This window comes from Engystomops pustulosus, chromosome 9 (assembly GCF_040894005.1).
Source record: "Engystomops pustulosus chromosome 9, aEngPut4.maternal, whole genome shotgun sequence".
Taxonomy (NCBI): Eukaryota; Metazoa; Chordata; class Amphibia; order Anura; family Leptodactylidae; genus Engystomops; species Engystomops pustulosus.
In genome coordinates, this window is record NC_092419.1 from 4,751,186 (window position 1) to 4,770,852 (window position 19,667).

General features: G+C 47.6%; 1 protein-coding gene across 1 annotated transcript; it reads left to right on the top strand.

Moving 5' to 3' along the window:
• Positions 1-77: 77 nt before the first annotated feature.
• On the top strand, positions 78-19,458 carry LOC140077334 (zinc-alpha-2-glycoprotein-like). Its single transcript, XM_072124406.1, has 7 exons — positions 78-194; positions 2,368-2,625; positions 3,945-4,223; positions 5,517-5,789; positions 7,427-7,534; positions 15,899-15,928; positions 17,947-19,458. The coding sequence occupies exons 1-7, from the start codon at positions 137-139 to the stop codon at positions 18,015-18,017; spliced, it is 1,077 nt and encodes a 358-aa protein (XP_071980507.1). The 5' UTR covers positions 78-136; the 3' UTR covers positions 18,018-19,458.
• The last annotated feature ends 209 nt before the right edge of the window (positions 19,459-19,667 follow it).

Here is a 19,667-nt window from a genome sequence, read left to right on the forward strand (position 1 = left end):
TGCCCGGTAACAGCTGATCTCCTGCAGATCAAGTTTACAATTGGAGTAAATTTAAAAACCGTCCAATCAGAGCCCAAGCAATCTCTTGTATGTGATACAAGTGTTTCTTTTTCTGCTTCTTCCTTCATCAGTCACAATGGAGCTGGTGTGCGGCTTCTCCCTGGTCCTGGTGAGCCTGGCCGGGGTGTATTCTGGTGAGTATTCTGGGGTCTCATTACTTTATGTTGCTTCGTTTTATATTATTGTTACTTTTCTCGCCCTCAATTTCCGTGCAGAATTCTGGGCATTGTCCTCGGAGCAGACACGTAACGTCAGGCTCCGGGGGCCCCCATGTAAAGTCTGTAACAAAGACCCAACAGTATAACAAATATAATATGGATATTTCATGTTTCAGTACATTTGGGTGATTGTTACATCTGAACCCCCTATAGCCGCCCCCCTAAATACATATGATTCCTTATAAAGACAAACTGAGGCTGCGCTCACATCTGCACTGGAGGCTCCATCATTTAAAGTGCTTCCATTTTTTCAGGTAAAGACTGTCATGAAATCAGGGGTGTAACTAGGGGAGGAAGGGCCCCATCGCAGACTTCTGAATGGCGCCTCCCTTCCCCCACACAAATATATATATTTGTTTATGCACATATTTTTGCACTGGTACAGGCCCGGCACCAGCACTGGCCAAGTGCCTGGGCCCAGAGCTGCTGGGGGGGCCCACATAAAGCTGTACTTAAAGGACACCTGTCATCAGGTCTCTGCCACTAGTCCTGTCACCTCTACCTGTTGGAGCAGCTCACAAGGATCCGATCCCAGCCTTTATCTAGTTATTTCATACATTATTCATTGTAAAATCATCTATTCTTTATTATGTAAATGAGGCTGGTCACATGGTCAGAGGCAGTGATGTCACTCCTGTTACCCCTCCCCTCTCCTCCCCCTGCTCATGTCTGTGTGTAATGTATAGTAAAGCATTGCTAGTGTGTGTGCTGCATCTGCTGACATGCTGCATCCTCCTAATACACAGAGACACAGACATCAGCTACACAAGTACCTGACATGTTCTGCTGTAACATGGCTGCCTGGAGCTGCTGTATCTCTCCTATACACACACACATGCTGCAGGGGGCGCCAGCACCATTAAGCACATCATTATACAGCCTCACACCATTATACAGGCTGTCAGTCAAGCACTGGGGGTGTGGCTGTGCCTCCCACTCATGAATAGAGTGGACAGCTTGAATATGCTAATGCTTCATTGGACATTTCACAGGTCATTTGCATACAGCTTTAGGACCTCATTGCTTAGGATTACAGGCATGTAGAGGGACAATGAAGGGATAGAGGCAATGCTCTCTAATGGCAGTTTATGAAAATATATTTAGTTTAGGGGGTTATTTTGCACCATAGTGGTGAGGGGGCTGAATATAATATAACAATGAGGGGGCTGTTAGGGATGATAAACTAGGAATATTTTAGAGAACAGGAGACTGTATTAGTTTTTGACTTTTTAATGCCGCCATGTAAGTTCACTGCAGAGGGGCCCACTGAGGCTCTGTCGCCCAGGGCCCTACTGAAAACTGGAGCCGACCCTGCACTGGTATATAAATTTATGCATTCATACAGTAGGAAAGTAGAGAGCAGATGTAGAGACTCCTGGTCCTGCCGTTCTGCTGTCCACTCCCTCTCCCCCTACATATCTTAGCTACTGCTGTGTACTGTGGATGATGTGCAATGTTATATACATATTATTCACGTGGTATGTGGCAGGTCATGTGGTTATTCATGGGCAGGTCAGATGCCGGGGCCCCCTGACACTGCGGGCCCCATATCAGCTGCTTTGGCTACTAGCCCTGTAGTTACGCCCCTGCACAAAACATTTTTCTGTAGTTTCAGGCTGGTGATTCTGTTGTCTGACTCTGATCTCACAACTATTACTCCGCCTTACTTTTATTAAAAAAAATCTTCCAGAAACCAAGACCCAGGACCCCCCACTCCCCCCAATAAACCGTTAATCGCCACATAAATGGAACACTCCGTGTCATAGTAGCGGCTGACTTCTCCTGGGTCTTGGACCATCCTAGGTCAGACCCGGTGACTGCGGATGTGGTCTGGTGGCCGGCAGAACAGGAGAACTTACCTATATGCCGTGGCTGATGACTTGCGGTGAAAATACTTACTAAGAATTCTACTTCTGATGACAAACTTGTATTTTGTAGCCAGAAATGGTGGGTCCAATGACAAACTTCTCCTACTCTGATGGCTTCATGCACCTTCTAATGTTATAGGGTCGCAAACCTAGAGAACCTACAGTCCAAGGTTGTCTCATTGTCATCCTTCCTGATGTTCATATCTTCATGTCTCTCACAGGTCACTCTCTGCGCTATTATTACACGGGGGTCTCCGGCCCGGGATATGGGCTGCCGGAGTTCTCTGCAGTGGGATATTTGGACGATCAGCAGACTGAGTTATACACTAGTGATATTGGGAAAGTGGTTCCTGTGGCTCCGTGGGTGAAGAAGGAGAGACCTGAGGAATGGCTGAGGAGGACAATGACCAGCAAAGCCAACGAGGCGATATTCAGGCATGAACTGAAAGTGGTGATGACCCGATTCCACCACATGGAAGGTGAGACACAACGTATTCCTGGACAGTGACATAAAAACCTGTGGTCCGGGCTCCCTACAGACTCAACGCTACGACCCTTATTGTGTAACAAGTCTGTAATATTCCCAAACAACATCAAAGATTAGTGGTGGATTTATTCCAGGATTGTGACTCCATATTGAATCCTTTACTAACTTGCACCTGACCTCATTCTAGTGCTAGTATAGCAGACAGAAGGGAACCAGATAATCCTTTATATACCAGATAACCCCTTATATACCAGATAACCCCTTAGATCAGTGGTGGCGAACCTATGGCACGGGTGCCAGAGGTGGCACTCAGAGCCCTTTCTGTGGGCACCCAGGCCATTGCCCCAGCACATCAGACAGGACTCAAAGAATCTTCCTGCAGTTCAACTCAACTTAAAAGATGCTGCTTTCAGTCATATTTGATACTTACTTTATTACTCGGGACTGTAGGAAGAGGGAGAATGAGTAGACAGGGACAAATTATCTTTGGCGGACCTCCTGCTGGCCCCGTGATTCTCTGTGTACAGAGGGACACTGGAAAGACGCTAAAATGATGCAAATTTTCTATATTTCTACTGTGTTGCTGTCCTCAGGAGGCCAATCTGATTGAAAGTTGTTGAAGAACAGGGAGCAATAAGTTACTGCTTTAACTTTTGGTTGGCACCTCATGATAAATAAGGGGGGTTTGGGTTGATTTTTGGGCACTCGGCCGCTAAAATGTTCGCCATCACTGCCTTAGATCATCACGTGTATAATAGTGTGTGGTGGCAGATGCTTTCCTGACTTTGGCAATCGCTATGATTTGTGACTGCACAGTGGGATAGACAGGGGTCTAGTCTGCAGAAACATGTTTATAGGACCCGGGCAGGTGGTGGACAGTTACTACTGACAGGTATAATCCTATGTGTATCATACCAGCCATCAATCATGCTGATGTTACCCGCAGAACAGATAAAATGTGTTACAAATAGTTTAAAAAATTAAAAGAAATTTAAGCCCCAAAATAAAATCTGAAACAGAAACAAAATTTTAACAAATGGAAAAAAAATTTAATGAACAAATTAATGAATAACATTAATTATAACCTGGACCGCATGACCACAAGCATTTGGCCTCCAGACAAAGGAATAAAAGCTACTAAATGCTACTAATAAACTACAAGTTTCCCTGCAAATGACAAGCCCTTAGATGACCGTTTGTGGAAAATTTAAACTATTATGGATTGTTATAAATGTAACAGCTTTCATTGTTTACACATTAAGAAATCTAAGGGGCAATTGTACACATTGTAATTTGCGGTCTTGTTTTCAGGCTTCCATTACGGGCAGGTGATGCACAGCTGTGAGCTGCGGGACGATGGCAGTGCCGTGCACCTGGAGCAGGTCAGGTATGACGGAGAGGAGTACATGTACCTGGACACGAGGACGGGAACATTTGTACCTCATAAGGATGAAGCTGAGATCACCACAACCAGATGGAACAGTCCGGATGTAAGAGCAGGAGAGCGAATCCGGAATTATCTGGGGAAAGATTGTATCGAGCGACTGAAGAGATACGTGGAGTACGGGAGAGAAGATCTGGAGCGCAGAGGTGATACATGAACCGGCTCCACACACTACATGCAGCTCTTCCACCAAGTACCGATAGGGCAGAAATTCCTTATAACACCCCCATGTCCCTCCCGTCAACACATATTTATATTCTTGTAGTCCTCTAGGACACTGTGATCCCCATCTGCTGCATCTGGGGACTTTCTTTGTTCTGAGCCTAGTGAAAAATCCTTTATGTGGCCTCCTGCTCTAGAGCCCGGTGCTCCACCGATTTTCCTGAAATATCGGGAGCATTTCCATGTCTCCCCTTAACCTGTGGAACTTCCTCTTAGAGTTTCAATATCTCGGTCCTCACAACAGGAATGTTTTCCTTCCAACAGTGCGACTCAGGAGTTGCCCGGAACTAATCATAAGGCTTAGTTACCCTCAGAGGCCTTTCCCTTGCAGAGGACACTAAAGGAATTTGGAGGTTTAAGCTCATTGTCAATGCTCGGGGTCAGTGAACCCCCTGGACCACCGTGGACAATGACACCTGGGACCGGAATCTAAGTGGCACCCGGTCTTCACCAGGGCCCAACGCAAAGCAGGTTGGTCTTGCTGCGCCCTGGTAACACCAGGTCATACCACAGATGCGACTTATCCGTGGTGGCAGCCAAGGGGCGAGGTACCCAACTGGCAGACAATCTCGTGGTCGGGGACATGCAGTAAGTCGATGCAGGCGGCAGAGGTTCAAGGTCAGAGACGAAGGAAGAGGTCAGGGCTTGTAGCAGAGGAGAGTAATCAGGAACAGGTTTGCGGAAATAACTCACAGGGAACGGTGAGGCATTGAGCACAAAGATCCGGCAGGGAGAGGCAGATTTAAATAGGTTTCTGGGAAATGGACAGTGCCAATTAATGGTGCACTGGCCCTTTAAATTTCTTGAAACCAGCGGGTGCACGCCCTAGGAGACGTGGACGAGCATGCAGAGACCGCGGATGGGAATCAGGAGCGGGGAGAGGTGAGCAGCGCAAGCACCACGCCTGCGACCCGCAATATGGATCATGGGAGCACCCGTGACCCCTGTGACACACATGAAGATCATTGTCTAGTTCTAACTGCTCCGTTATGGTTCCACAGTCCTGCTGACTTTGCCAAATGTAAATGTAAGCTACATAACAACTATCCCCTTACAAGTTCTATTTAACCAAGGGTCCCGTATCAGGACATCCAGCGTGGGCTTCCATGTAACCCAATAATTTTTTTCCAAATATGGAAATGACCAGAAGGGAAACATCCCAAACATTTTCACTATATGAAAACACGGAAATCTTTGCTGTTCCTTTTCTCTTTTAGTTCACCCAAGAGTGAAGGTCTCGGGTCGGGAATCTGGTGACACCACGAAGCTCCACTGTGTGGTGTACGGGTTTCACCCCCGCGCTGTGGATGTGAGGTGGATGAAGAACGGGGTGGATGATGTCCCCACATATGAGACCACACACGTCCTCCCCAATCCTGACGGCACCTATCAGATCAGGGTCAGCGTGGACGTGATCTCCAATGAGGTGGACACTTACCTCTGTTACGTGGATCACAGCAGCCTGGAGGAGTCGCTCCTTGTGCCATGGGGTGAGTCTGAGCTACACTTTGGGTATGAAAAACCCTTTGACAAACAACTGTAGGTAAAATATGACTTAAAATATATTAGGTCTTATTGACTCCAAGTAATTGTAGAGAAATCTTTGCTTTTCTATACAAAAATGTCTGTGGCCGACAGAAGGTAAAACTGGAGCTACGTCCCCGTGCGCACTACTACTAGTTTCATAGTTTATACGGTTGAAAAAAGACACTTGTCCATCAAGTTCAACCAAGGAAGGGAAGGGATTGGATGAGGAAGGGATTTAGGGGAAACATTTCTACATAACATAACCATCAATGTTATTTAGGTGTAAAAAGGCATCTAGACCCTTCTTGAAGCTCTCTGCTGTCCCTGCTGTGCTCTGCTCCTGAGCGCTCTGCTGTCCCTGCTGTGACCAGCGCCTGTGCTCTCTGCTGTCCCTGCTGTGCTCTGCTCCTGAGCTCTCTGCTGTCCCTGCTGTGCTCTGCTCCTGAGCTCTCTGCTGTCCCAGCTCTGCTCTGCTCCTGTGCTCTCTGCTGTCCCCAGCGCCTGAGCTCTCTGCTGTCCCTGCTGTGACCAGCGCCTGAGCTTTCTGCTGTCCCTGCTGTGCTCTGCTCCTGAGCTCTCTGCTGTCCCTGCTGTGACCAGCACCTGAGCTCTCTGCTGTCCCTGCTGTGACCAGTGCCTGAGCTCTCTGCTGTCCCTGCTGTGACCAGCGTCTCAGCTCTCTGCTGTCCCTGCTGTGACCAGCGCCTGAGCCCTCCGCTGTCCCTGCTGTGACCTGCACCTGAGCTCTCTGCTGTCCCTGCTGTGACCTGCACTTGAGCTCTTTGCTGTCCCTGCTGTGCTCTGCACCTGAGCTCTCTGCTGTCCCTGCTGTGCTCTGCTCCTGAGCTCTCTGCTATCTCTGCTGTGACCAGTGCCTAAGCTCTCTGCTGTCCCTGCTGTGACCAGCGCCTGAGCTCTCCGCTGTCCCTGCTGTGACCAGCGCCTGAGCTCTCTGCTGTCCCTGCTGTGCTCTGTCTCCGAGCTTTCCGCTGTCCCTGCTGTGACCAGCGCCTGAGCTCTCTGCTGTCCCTGCTGTGACCAGTGCCTGAGCTCTCTGCTGTCCCTGCTGTGACCAGCGCCTGAGCTCTCTGCTGTCCCTGCTGTGACCAGCACCTGAGCTCTCTGCTGTCCCTGCTGTGACCAGCGCCTGAGCTCTCTGCTGTCCCTGCTGTGCTCTGCTCCTGAGCTCTCTGCTGTCCCTGCTGTGACCAGCGCCTGAGCTCTCTGCTGTCCCTGCTGTGACCAGCGCCTGAGCTCTCTGCTGTCCCTGCTGTGCTCTGCTCCTGAGCTCTCTGCTGTCCCTGCTGTGACCAGCGCCTGAGCTCTCTGCTGTCCCTGCTGTGCTCTGTCTCCGAGCTCTCTGCTGTCCCTGCTGTGACCAGCGCCTGAGCTCTCCGCTGTCCCTGCTGTGCTCTGTCTCCGAGCTCTCCGCTGTCCCTGCTAGCCGGTAGCTTCATCCTCCATCATGATCTGTTATGAAAAGCAAAAGGTGACACAATCTAAGTGTAAGAGCAGAGACCTAGCGTAATGTGGAGATAATTACATGAACCAATGGAAGGAATCAACAATCATTTCAGTATTTGCTATTTTTATCTTTAAGAACCAAAAAAAGCCTCTGATTTGGCTGCGATCATCAGTCCAGCAGTCACCATCATCATCATCATCATCATCCTTCTTCTTGTCACTGGTGGATTCTTTGTATACAAAAGTAAGTAATGGGAATACAGAACCGGGATCAGCCCAGGTATTCAAGTATTGTATTTGCTTTTGATATTATTACACGGGAGACATTCCGGCCCCTCCTGACCCTGTACCATGTATCATCCATAACATGTGATATTATTACACTGCAGACATCCCGGCCCCTCCTGACCCTGTACCATGTATCATCCATAACATGTGATATTATTACACTGCAGACATCCCGGCACCTCCTGACCGTGTACCATGTATCATCCATAACATGTGATATTATTACACTGCAGACATCCCGGCCCCTCCTGACCCTGTACCATGTATCATCCATAACATGTGATATTATTACACTGCAGACATCCCGGCCCCTCCTGAACCTGTACAATGTATCATCCATAACATGTGATATTATTACACCGCAGACATCCCGGCCCCTCCTGACCCTGTACCATGTATCATCCATAACATGTAATATTATTACACTGCAGACATCGCGGCCCCTCCTGACCCTGTACCATGTATCATCCATAACATGTGATATTATTACACTGCAGACATCCCGGCCCCTCCTTACCCTGTACCATGTATCATCTATAACAAGTGATATTATTACACTGCAGACATCCCGCCCCTCCTGACCCTGCACCATGTATCATCCATAACAAGTGATATTATTACACTGCAGACATCTCCACCCCTCCTGACCCTGTACCATGTATCATCCATAACATATGATATTATCACACTGCAGACATCCAGGCCCCTCCTGACCCTGTACCATGTATCATCCATAACAAGTGATATTATTACACTGCAGACATCCCTTCCCCTCCTCACCCTGCACCATGTATCATCCATAACAAGTGATATTATTACACTGCAGACATCCCGGCCCCTCCTGACCCTGTACCATGTATCATCCATAACAAGTGATATTATTACACTGCAGACATCCCGGCCCCTCCTGACCCTGTACCATGTATCATCCATAACATGTGATATTATTACACTGCAGACATCCCGGCCCCTCCTGACCCTGTACCATGTATCATCCATAACATGTGATATTATTACACTGCAGACATCCCGGCCCCTCCTGACCCTGTACCATGTATAATCCATAACATGTGATATTATTACACTGCAGACATCCCGGCCCCTCCTGACCCTGCACCATGTATCATCCATAACATGTGACATTATTACACTGCAGACATCCCGGCCCCTCCTGACCCTGTACCATGTATCATCCATAACATGTGGTATTATTACACTGCAGACATCCCGGCCCCTCCTGACCCTGTACCATGTATCATCCATAACATGTGATATTATTACACTGCAGACATCCCGGCCCCTCCTGACCCTGTACCATGTATCATCCATAACATGTGATATTATTATACTGCAGAAATCCTGGCCCCTCCTGACCCTGTACCATGTATCATCCATAACATGTGATATTATTACACTGCAGACATCCCGGCCCCTCCTGACCCTGTACCATGTATCATCCATAACATGTGTAATATTACACTGCAGACATCCCGGCCCCTCCTGACCCTGTACCATGTATCATCCATAACATATGATATTATTACACTGCAGACATCCTGCCCCTCCTGATCCTGTACCATGTATCATCCATAACATGTGATATTATTACACTGCAGACATCCCGGCCCCTCCTGACCCTGTACCATGTATCATCCATAAAATGTGATATTATTACACTGCAGAAATCCCAGCCCCTCCTGACCCTGTACCATGTATCATCCATAACATGTGATATTATTACACTGCAGAAATCCCAGCCCCTCCTGACCCTGTACCATGTATCATCCATAACATGTGATATTATTACACTGCAGAAATCCCGGCCCCTCCTGACCCTGTACCATGTATCATCCATAACATGTGATATTATTACACTGCAGACATCCCGGCCCCTCCTGACCCTGTACCATGTATCATCCATAACATGTGATATCATTACACTGCAGACATCCCGGCCCCTCCTGACCCTGTACCATGTATCATCCATAACATGCGATATTATTACACTTCATACATCCCAGCCCCTCCTGACCCTGTACCATGTATCATCCATAACATGTGATATTATTACACTGCAGACATCCCAGCCCCTCCTGACCCTGTACCATGTATCATCCACAACATGTGATATTATTACACTGCAGACATCCCGGCCCCTCCTGACCCTGTACCATGTATCATCCATAACATGTGATATTATTACACTGCAGACATCCCGGCCCCTCCTGACCCTGTACCATGTATCATCCATAACATGTGATATTATTACACTGCAGACATCCCGGCCCCTCCTGACCCTGTACCATGTATCATCCATAACATGTGATATTATTACACTGCAGACATCCCGGCCCCTCCTGACCCTGTACCATGTATCATCCATAACATGTGATATTATTACACTGCAGACATCCCGGCCCCTCCTGACCCTGTACCATGTATCATCCATAACATGTGATATTATTACACTGCAGACATCCCATCCCCTCCTGACCCTGTACCATGTATCATCCATAACATGTGATATTATTACACTGCAGACATTCCGGCTCCTCCTGACCCTGTACCATGTATCATCCATAACATGTGATATTATTACACTGCAGACATCCCGGCCCCTCCTCACCCTGTACCATGTATCATCCATAACATGTGATATTATTACACTGCAGACATCCCGGCCCCTCCTGACCCTGTACCATGTATCATCCATAACATGTGATATTATTACACTGCAGACATCCCGGCCCCTCCTGACCCTGTACCATGTATCATCCATAACATGTGATATTATTACACTGCAGACATCCCGGCCCCTCCTGACCCTGTACCATGTCTTATCCATAACATGTGATATTATTACACTGCAGACATCCCGGCCCCTCCTGACCCTGTACCATGTATCATCCATAACATGTGATATTATTACACTGCAGACATCCCTGCCCCTCCTGATCCTGTACCATGTATCATCCATGACATGTGATATTATTACACTGCAGACATCCCGGCCCCTCCTGACCCTGTACCATGTATCATCCATAACATGTGATATTATTACACTGCAGACATCCCGGCCCCTCCTGACCCTATACCATGTATCATCCATAACATGTGATATTATTACACTGCATACATCCCAGCCCCTCCTGACCCTGTACCATGTATCATCCACAACATGTGATATTATTACACTGCAGACATCCCAGCCCCTCCTGACCCTGTACCATGTATCATCCACAACATGTGATATTATTACACTGCAGACATCCCGGCCCCTCCTGACCCTGTACCATGTATCATCCATAACATGTGATATTATTACACTGCAGACATCACAGTCCCTCCTGACCCTGTACCATGTATCATCCATAACATGTGATATTATTACACTGCAGACATCCCGGCCCCTCCTGACCCTGTACCATGTATCATCCATAACATGTGATATTATAACACTGCAGACATCCCTGCCCCTCCTGATCCTGTACCATGTATCATCCATAACGTGTGATGTTATTACACTGCACACATCCCGGCCCCTCCTGACCCTGTACCATGTATCATCCATAACGTGTGATAATATTACACTGCAGACATCCCAGCCCCTCCTGACCCTGTACCATGTATCATCCATAACATGTGATATTATTACACTGCAGACATCCCGGCCCCTCCTGACCCTGTACCATGTATCATCCATAACATGTGATATTATTACACTGCAGACATCCCATCCCCTCCTGACCCTGTACCATGTATCATCCATAACATGTGATATTATTACACTGCAGACATTCCGGCTCCTCCTGACCCTGTACCATGTATCATCCATAACATGTGATATTATTACACTGCAGACATCCCGGCCCCTCCTGACCCTGTACCATGTATCATCCATAACATGTGATATTATTACACTGCAGACATCCCGGCCCCTCCTGACCCTGTACCATGTATCATCCATAACATGTGATATTATTACACTGCAGACATCCCGGCCCCTCCTGACCCTGTACCATGTATCATCCATAACATGTGATATTATTACACTGCAGACATCCCGGCCCCTCCTGACCCTGTACCATGTCTTATCCATAACATGTGATATTATTACACTGCAGACATCCCGGCCCCTCCTGACCCTGTACCATGTATCATCCATAACATGTGATATTATTACACTGCAGACTTCCCTGCCCCTCCTGATCCTGTACCATGTATCATCCATGACATGTGATATTATTACACTGCAGACATCCCGGCCCCTCCTGACCCTGTACCATGTATCATCCATAACATGTGATATTATTACACTGCAGACATCCCGGCCCCTCCTGACCCTATACCATGTATCATCCATAACATGTGATATTTATACACTGCATACATCCCAGCCCCTCCTGACCCTGTACCATGTATCATCCATAACATGTGATATTATTACACTGCAGACATCCCAGCCCCTCCTGACCCTGTAGCATGTATCATCCACAACATGTGATATTATTACACTGCAGACATCCCGGCCCCTCCTGACCCTGTACCATGTATCATCCATAACATGTGATATTATTACACTGCAGACATCACAGTCCCTCCTGACCCTGTACCATGTATCATCCATAACATGTGATATTATTACACTGCAGACATCCCGGCCCCTCCTGACCCTGTACCATGTATCATCCATAACATGTGATATTATAACACTGCAGACATCCCTGCCCCTCCTGATCCTGTACCATGTATCATCCATAACGTGTGATGTTATTACACTGCACACATCCCGGCCCCTCCTGACCCTGTACCATGTATCATCCATAACGTGTGATAATATTACACTGCAGACATCCCAGCCCCTCCTGACCCTGTACCATGTATCATCCATAGCATGTGATATTATTACACTGCAGACATCCCAGCCCCTCCTGACCCTGTACCATGTATCATCCATAACATGTGATATTATTACACTGCAGACATCCCAGCCCCTCCTGACCCTGTAGCATGTATCATCCATAGCATGTGATATTATTACACTGCAGACATCCCGGTCCCTCCTGACCCTGTACCATGTATCATCCATAACATGTGGTAATATTACACTGCAGACATCCCGGCCCTTCCTGACCCTGTACCATGTATCATCCATAACATGTGATATTATTACACTGCAGACATCCTGGCCCCTCCTGACCCTGTACCATGTATCATCCATAACATGTGATATTATTACACTGCATACATCCTGGCCCCTCCTGACCCTGTACCATGTATCATCCATAACATGTGATATTATTACACTGCATACATCCCGGCCCCTCCTGACCCTGTACCATGTATCATCCATAACATGTGATATTATTACACTGCATACATCCCAGCCCCTCCTGACCCTGTACCATGTATCATCCATAACATGTGATATTATTACACTGCAGACATCCTGGCCCCTCCTGACCCTGTACCATGTATCATCCATAACATGTGATATTATTACACTGCAGACATCCCGGCCCCTCCTGACCCTGTACCATGTATCATCCATAACATGTGATATTATTACACTGCAGACATCCCGGCCCCTCCTGACCCTGTACCATGTATCATCCATAACATGTGATATTATTACACTGCAGACATCCCGGCCCCTCCTGACCCTGTACCATGTATCATCCATAACATGTGATATTATTACACTGCAGACATCCCGGCCCCTCCTGACCCTGTACCATGTATCATCCATAACATGTGATATTATTACACTGCAGACATCCTGACCCCTCCTGACCCTGTACCATGTATCATACATAACATGTGATATTATTACACTGCAGACATCCCGGCCCCTCTTGACCCTGTACCATGTATCATCCATAACATGTGATATTATTACACTGCAGACATCCCGGCCCCTACTGACCCTGTACCATGTATCATCCATAACATGTGATATTATTACACTGCAGGCATCCCGGCCCCTCCTGACCCTGTGCCATGTATCATCCATAACATGTGATATTATTACACTGCAGACATCCCGGCCCCTCCTGACCCTGTACCATGTATCATCCATAACATGTGATATTATTACACTGCAGACATCCCGGCCCCTCCTGACCCTGTACCATGTATCATCCATAACGTGTGATGTTATTACACTGCACACATCCCGGCCCCTCCTGACCCTGTACCATGTATCATCCATAACGTGTGATAATATTACACTGCAGACATCCCAGCCCCTCCTGACCCTGTACCATGTATCATCCATAGCATGTGATATTATTACACTGCAGACATCCCAGCCCCTCCTGACCCTGTACCATGTATCATCCATAACATGTGATATTATTACACTGCAGACATCCCAGCCCCTCCTGACCCTGTAGCATGTATCATCCATAGCATGTGATATTATTACACTGCAGACATCCCGGTCCCTCCTGACCCTGTACCATGTATCATCCATAACATGTGATATTATTACACTGCAGACATCCCGGCCCCTCCTGACCCTGTACCATGTATCATCCATAACATGTGATATTATTACACTGCAGACATCCCGGCCCCTCCTGACCCTGTACCATGTATCATCCATAACATGTGATATTATTACACTGCAGACATCCCGGCCCCTCCTGACCCTGTACCATGTATTATCTTCAAAACCCTTCCCATGCATAGGTTGGGTAGTTGCTGTGAATAGCGCCCTCTCCTTGTCAGGTGAACCTGCACAACTCAATCAGAAGCTGCTGCCCTTGTAATTGCTGCTGTAAACTGCTGCCAGGCAAGAGCCTGTTGATTGCTCTACTCCAATCACATGCCGTGTTATTATTGTAAAGCAAACTGGAAGCTGATTGGAGAGTGCTGCCACTTCACTAGGGGAGTATAAAAACCCCTGGTGGGTGGGAGCACTTGTTTGTCATATTTATGTTCTTCAGTTTAAGCAGAAGCAGAGGAGAGTGTACCACTGGTCTGTGCTGCAAACACTAGTGTCACACTACCAGGAAGCAGAGTTGTCTCAGGCCGCAGGAGACTAGACTGGAGCAGAAGTCCACCATATGGACTCGGCTCCATCTTTACCTGGCCAGCCTGAAGTACTACCAGGCTATGAGCAACACTTCCTGCAGACGAGCTACCTCCTTCCAGCTTTCCAGCTCTGCTGAATCTGCAGCTAATGTTTGGCCGTTGCCTTTTGAAGTTGAATAAAGAACCCTGAGTTATTTTGCACAACGTTTGCCTCCGTCTGATCCCTGGATACGGCTGTTACCACCATGGGCTCCCCATCCATCACTCAGGGACATATCTTACAGACACTCAGGGGTTGCTCCAGGGAGATCCAGTACATCAGCCTCTCCCTCCATATTTCTTGCACACACCACCTGCTGGAGAGCTGCCAGGCTGTAGGACAGCCCTCCGGGCCCCATACCAAGCACCGTGACCACAGCGTGCCCTAGGCCGTAACCGCCAGACACTCCAGTATTCTGGGCCCCGGCTGCCTCCAAGCCCCAAGAAAAAAGGCCCTGGGGGGGGGGGGATGTTGCACATCCATAACATTTGATATTATTATGCAGACATCCTGGCCCCTCCTGACGCTGTACCATGTATCTCTATACTATCACAGCTCTTACAGCTCCTGTAGACGACACCTCCCAGTTGTGTCCCCATATTGTACCCCATAGCCATGAATTTTGGGACTAAGTCTGATAACCCGTCCCTGTGCACTAATCTACACTAACACCTGTGAGACCCTGAAGGGGTTAACTGTGGATGGGCGGTATGTTTCGCCTGGGTTTTCCTACTATGCAAGGCCTTAGTACTGAGGTTGTGTTGTCCAGCACCTTGGACACAGGTGGTGGCAGCAGCCTAATCAGGCTTCATAAAGCTGCTGAGCAGGGCTGAGAGAGGAGGCTGGAGAGCGCACCGCCCTGACCTCCCAGCCTGGAGCAGCAATGTCCTTTATGTCTTGGTGAGGTAGGGGAACTCTCTGCATAACCTCGACCCAGACGGGGAGGATTTTGTTTCTGTTTGATGCCTGAATGTGAAGGCCGTTTTATTTTGTTCCTGCTGCTGGAATAAACGCAGATGAGACTGAACTTTGGTGTCGCTGTCCTGAGCTGCATCACAAATCTCCGCTACCTCAAATCCCCCGCACCCCCTGATTCCATGGTTCTTCTGATGTACACAATACTGATCCATATAATCCATGTCAGTATCATGATGTCACTCGCTTCATATATATCTGCATTTATCCCTTTACAATGTGTACACCGTTTATTTGTCACTAATTCTATTTCCTCTCCTTTTCCAGAAAATAAGGAAAAGTACACAAGAGCCAACAGTGAGTATACAGCAGTGTGCTGAGTAGCAGATACAGTAAGTACAGGTAGGGGGCAGTACAGGACATGTAATACAGGTAGGGGGCAGTGCAGCACATGCAGTACAGTACATGTAGTACAGGTAGAGGGCAGTACAGGACATGTAATACAGGTAGAGGGCAGTACAGGACATGTAATACAGGTAGGGGCAGTACAGGACATGTAGTACAGGTAGGGGGCAGTACAGTACATGTAGTACAGGTAGGGGGCAGTACAGGACATGTAGTACAGGTAGAGAGTAGTACAGTACATGTAGTACAGGTAGAGGGCAGTACAGTACACGTAGTACAGGAAGAGGGCAGTACAGTACATGTAGTACAGGTAGAGGGCAGTACAGTACATGTAGTACAGGTAGAAGGCAGTACAGTACATGTAGCACAGGAATGGGGCAGTACAGGACATGTAGTACAGGTAGAGGACAGTACATGTAGTATGGGTAGAGGGCAGTACAGGACATGTAGTACAGGTAGAGGACAGTACATGTAGTATGGGTAGAGGGCAGTACAGGACATGTAGTACAGGTAGGGGGCAGTACAGGACATGTAATACAGGTAGTGGGCAGTGCAGCACATGCAGTACAGTACATATAGTACAGGTAGAGGGCAGTACAGGACATGTAATACAGGTAGAGGGCAGTACAGGACATGTAATACAGGTAGGGGCAGTACAGGACATGTAATACAGGTAGAGGGCAGTACAGGACATGTAATACAGGTAGGGGCAGTACAGGACATGTAGTACAGGTAGAGGGCAGTACAGTACATGTAGTACAGGTAGGGGGCAGTACAGGACATGTAGTACAGGTAGAGGGCAGTACAGTACATGTAGTACAGGTAGGGGACAGTACAGGACATGTAGTACAGGTAGAGAGCAGTACAGGACATGTAGTACAGGTAGAGGGCAGTACGGGACATGTAGTACAGGTAGGGGGCAGCACAGTACATGTAGTACAGGTAGAGGGCAATACAGGACATGTAGTACAGGTAGAGGGCAGTACAGTACATGTAGTACAGGTAGAGGGCAGTACAGGCCATGTAGTACAGGTAGGGGGCAGTACAGGACATGTAGTACAGGTAGAGGGCAGTACAGTACATGTAGTACAGGTAGGGGGCAGTACAGGACATATAGTACAGGTAGAGGGCAGTACAGGACATGTAGTACAGGTAGAGGGCAGTACAGTACATGTAGTACAGGTAACGGGCAGTACAGGACATGTAGTACAGGTAACGGGCAGTACAGGACATGTAGTACAGATAGAGGGCAGTACAGGACATGTAGTACAGGTAGAGGGCAGTACAGTACATGTAGTACAGGTAGAGGCCAGTACAGTACATGTAGTACAGGTAACGGGCAGTACAGGACATGTAGTACAGGTAGAGAGCAGTACAGGACATGTAGTACAGGTAGAGGGCAGTACAGGACATGTAGTACAGGTAGAGGGCAGTACAGTACATGTAGTACAGGTAGAGGGCAGTACAGTACATGTAGTACAGGTAGAGAGCAGTACAGGACATGTAGTACAGGTAGAGGGCAGTACAGGACATGTAGTACAGGTAGAGGGCAGTACAGGACATGTAGTACAGGTAGGGGGCAGTACAGTACATGTAGTACAGGTAGAGGGCAGTACAGTACATGTAGTACAGGTAGAGAGCAGTACAGGACATGTAGTACAGGTAGAGGGCAGTACAGGACATGTAGTACAGGTAGAGGGCAGTACAGGACATGTAGTACAGGTAGAGGGCAGTACAGGACATGTAGTACAGGTAGGGGGCAGTACAGGACATGTAGTACAGGTAGAGGGCAGTACAGGACATGTAGTAAAGGTAGAGGGCAGTACAGGACATGTAGTACAGGTAGAGGGCAGTACAGGACATGTAGTACAGGTAGAGGGCAGTACATGTCGAGGTGTAGAAGACATAGTGAATCTCCCCCAATGTGTTTTGGGGCAATCACTTCCTCATTTCTGTCTATATTCTTCCAGCTGTGGACACATCAGAGAAAACCAAACAGCAAGAGGCCGAGGGATCGAGCTCCTCATCATCAGTGTCCTAGGATCATGGACCTCTCCATTCTCACTGACTGGCTACTGCTTCCAACATCACATGAAGAATCACTAAGCGCACGCTCACTGTGGTCTCACCTAAGGTTAAGAATTAACCTGCGAAGAGATCAATCATGTTTCTGTTTTATTTATTACTAAAATGTATTATGCTGCTCAGTGCATTACTGATAGGTAGGTCCCGGTAAGTACATATTGGGGCACATTTACTGACAACTATTTTACAACTTAGGTCAGGAATGTTGTACCAGCATCAATTGCCCCATAGGAGACCGGTACAGTACTCCTCAAGATTAGTCAGTAGGTTTCATAAGGTGTGCAGGGTGTTCTTTTAGTGTTTATGCTCTGTATACTGTACCTTTATACTCTGTATTGTAATGAACCCGTCCAGCAACAGCGCAACCACAACCAGAGTTGGCGCTCACAGCCAGACTAGGTAAGTGGTGACAAACTCACCCTACGATGTCCCTGCGGGCTATGGCCCCGCCTGCAGCAGATATGTCGCTCTGACAAGGGCAAACCCCCTATCAAGAACCTAACAGTTCCTGAGTGACCCTACAAGGTGCCAGAGAAGACTTGGTTTATCTGGCAGCTGTTGTAATGGTGGAGCGGACAGGTAACAAGAATTCGGATATAGACCAGTGTTCACATGGGTGCACAGAAAACCAACACAAGTCTGAGACAGGGAAAGCGGGAGAACACTGGGAGATACACGACACACAATACACAAGCAACAGGTGCAGACACACAAGCGGAGTCAGACAAACCAGGTTCAAAACTAAGATGGCGGCAGGTACCGAATTGTATAGCAATAGAATGGCCAATAGGCAAAGCAGAAGATAAATACACACAAGAGCAGGAGCACAAGAGAACACAGGAGACTGAATAACCAGCAAGGTCTGACGGGACGGGGCAGGTACATAAGGCAGATCCTGGACACCTCCAGCAGCAGCGGTCCATCAGGCTAGTAACCCTTGCAGGACAGGACTGCAGTGTAGAGTCCAGGGTGTGGTGTAAGGAATCCAAACACAGAACCCTAAACCACAGTTCACACACAAGAAACACAAACAAATTAATGCCACCTATTCTGCCAACTGCAGCTAGTGGGACGTTTTGGCACGGACGTTACATGTTTATCTCTGTACTGGGATATAATGTCCCCTTTTCTTCATTTTGCTATTTGTCTGTAATCCTTTATCTTTGCTGATTAACCACTTGATACATTTTTGTATCAATTATTCAGTAATTTTGCAGTCACCACTAGAGGGAGCCTGTGCGTGGGCCGTATACAGTCTTTTCACAGAATTGAACTGAATAGCAGTATACAGGAAGCTCCTCAGCTCCCTCTAGTGGTGGGTCTAGACTGCATGTTAAATGTTTATTTCATTAGACCTGCCCCGTACTGGCCCGGATTTTAGAAAAGGGTCAATGATGATGTAAAAAAAGCAAAACCATCAATCAGGAATTTTTCCGCACAGAATGTGGAAACTATTCAACAATATTTTGGGGGAGAAATTTCCTGAAAGTAACACATAGATGTATTTTCACATGTCACATGTAGCACTTTTTTTGGAAACTAGTTGCACTTTATATAAAACCGTTTTATGCTTGTACAGAAGGTCAATGGTTAATTTACGTTATTA

Coding starts and splice junctions, on each gene's coding strand:
- LOC140077334 (XM_072124406.1), top strand. CDS start 137: ATGGAGCTGGTGTGCGGCTTCTCCCTGGTCCTGGTGAGCCTGGCCGGG. Junction 2,626..3,944: donor CCGATTCCACCACATGGAAG/GTGAGACACAAC, acceptor TCTTGTTTTCAG/GCTTCCATTACGGGCAGGTG. Junction 15,929..17,946: donor AAAGTACACAAGAGCCAACA/GTGAGTATACAG, acceptor ATATTCTTCCAG/CTGTGGACACATCAGAGAAA.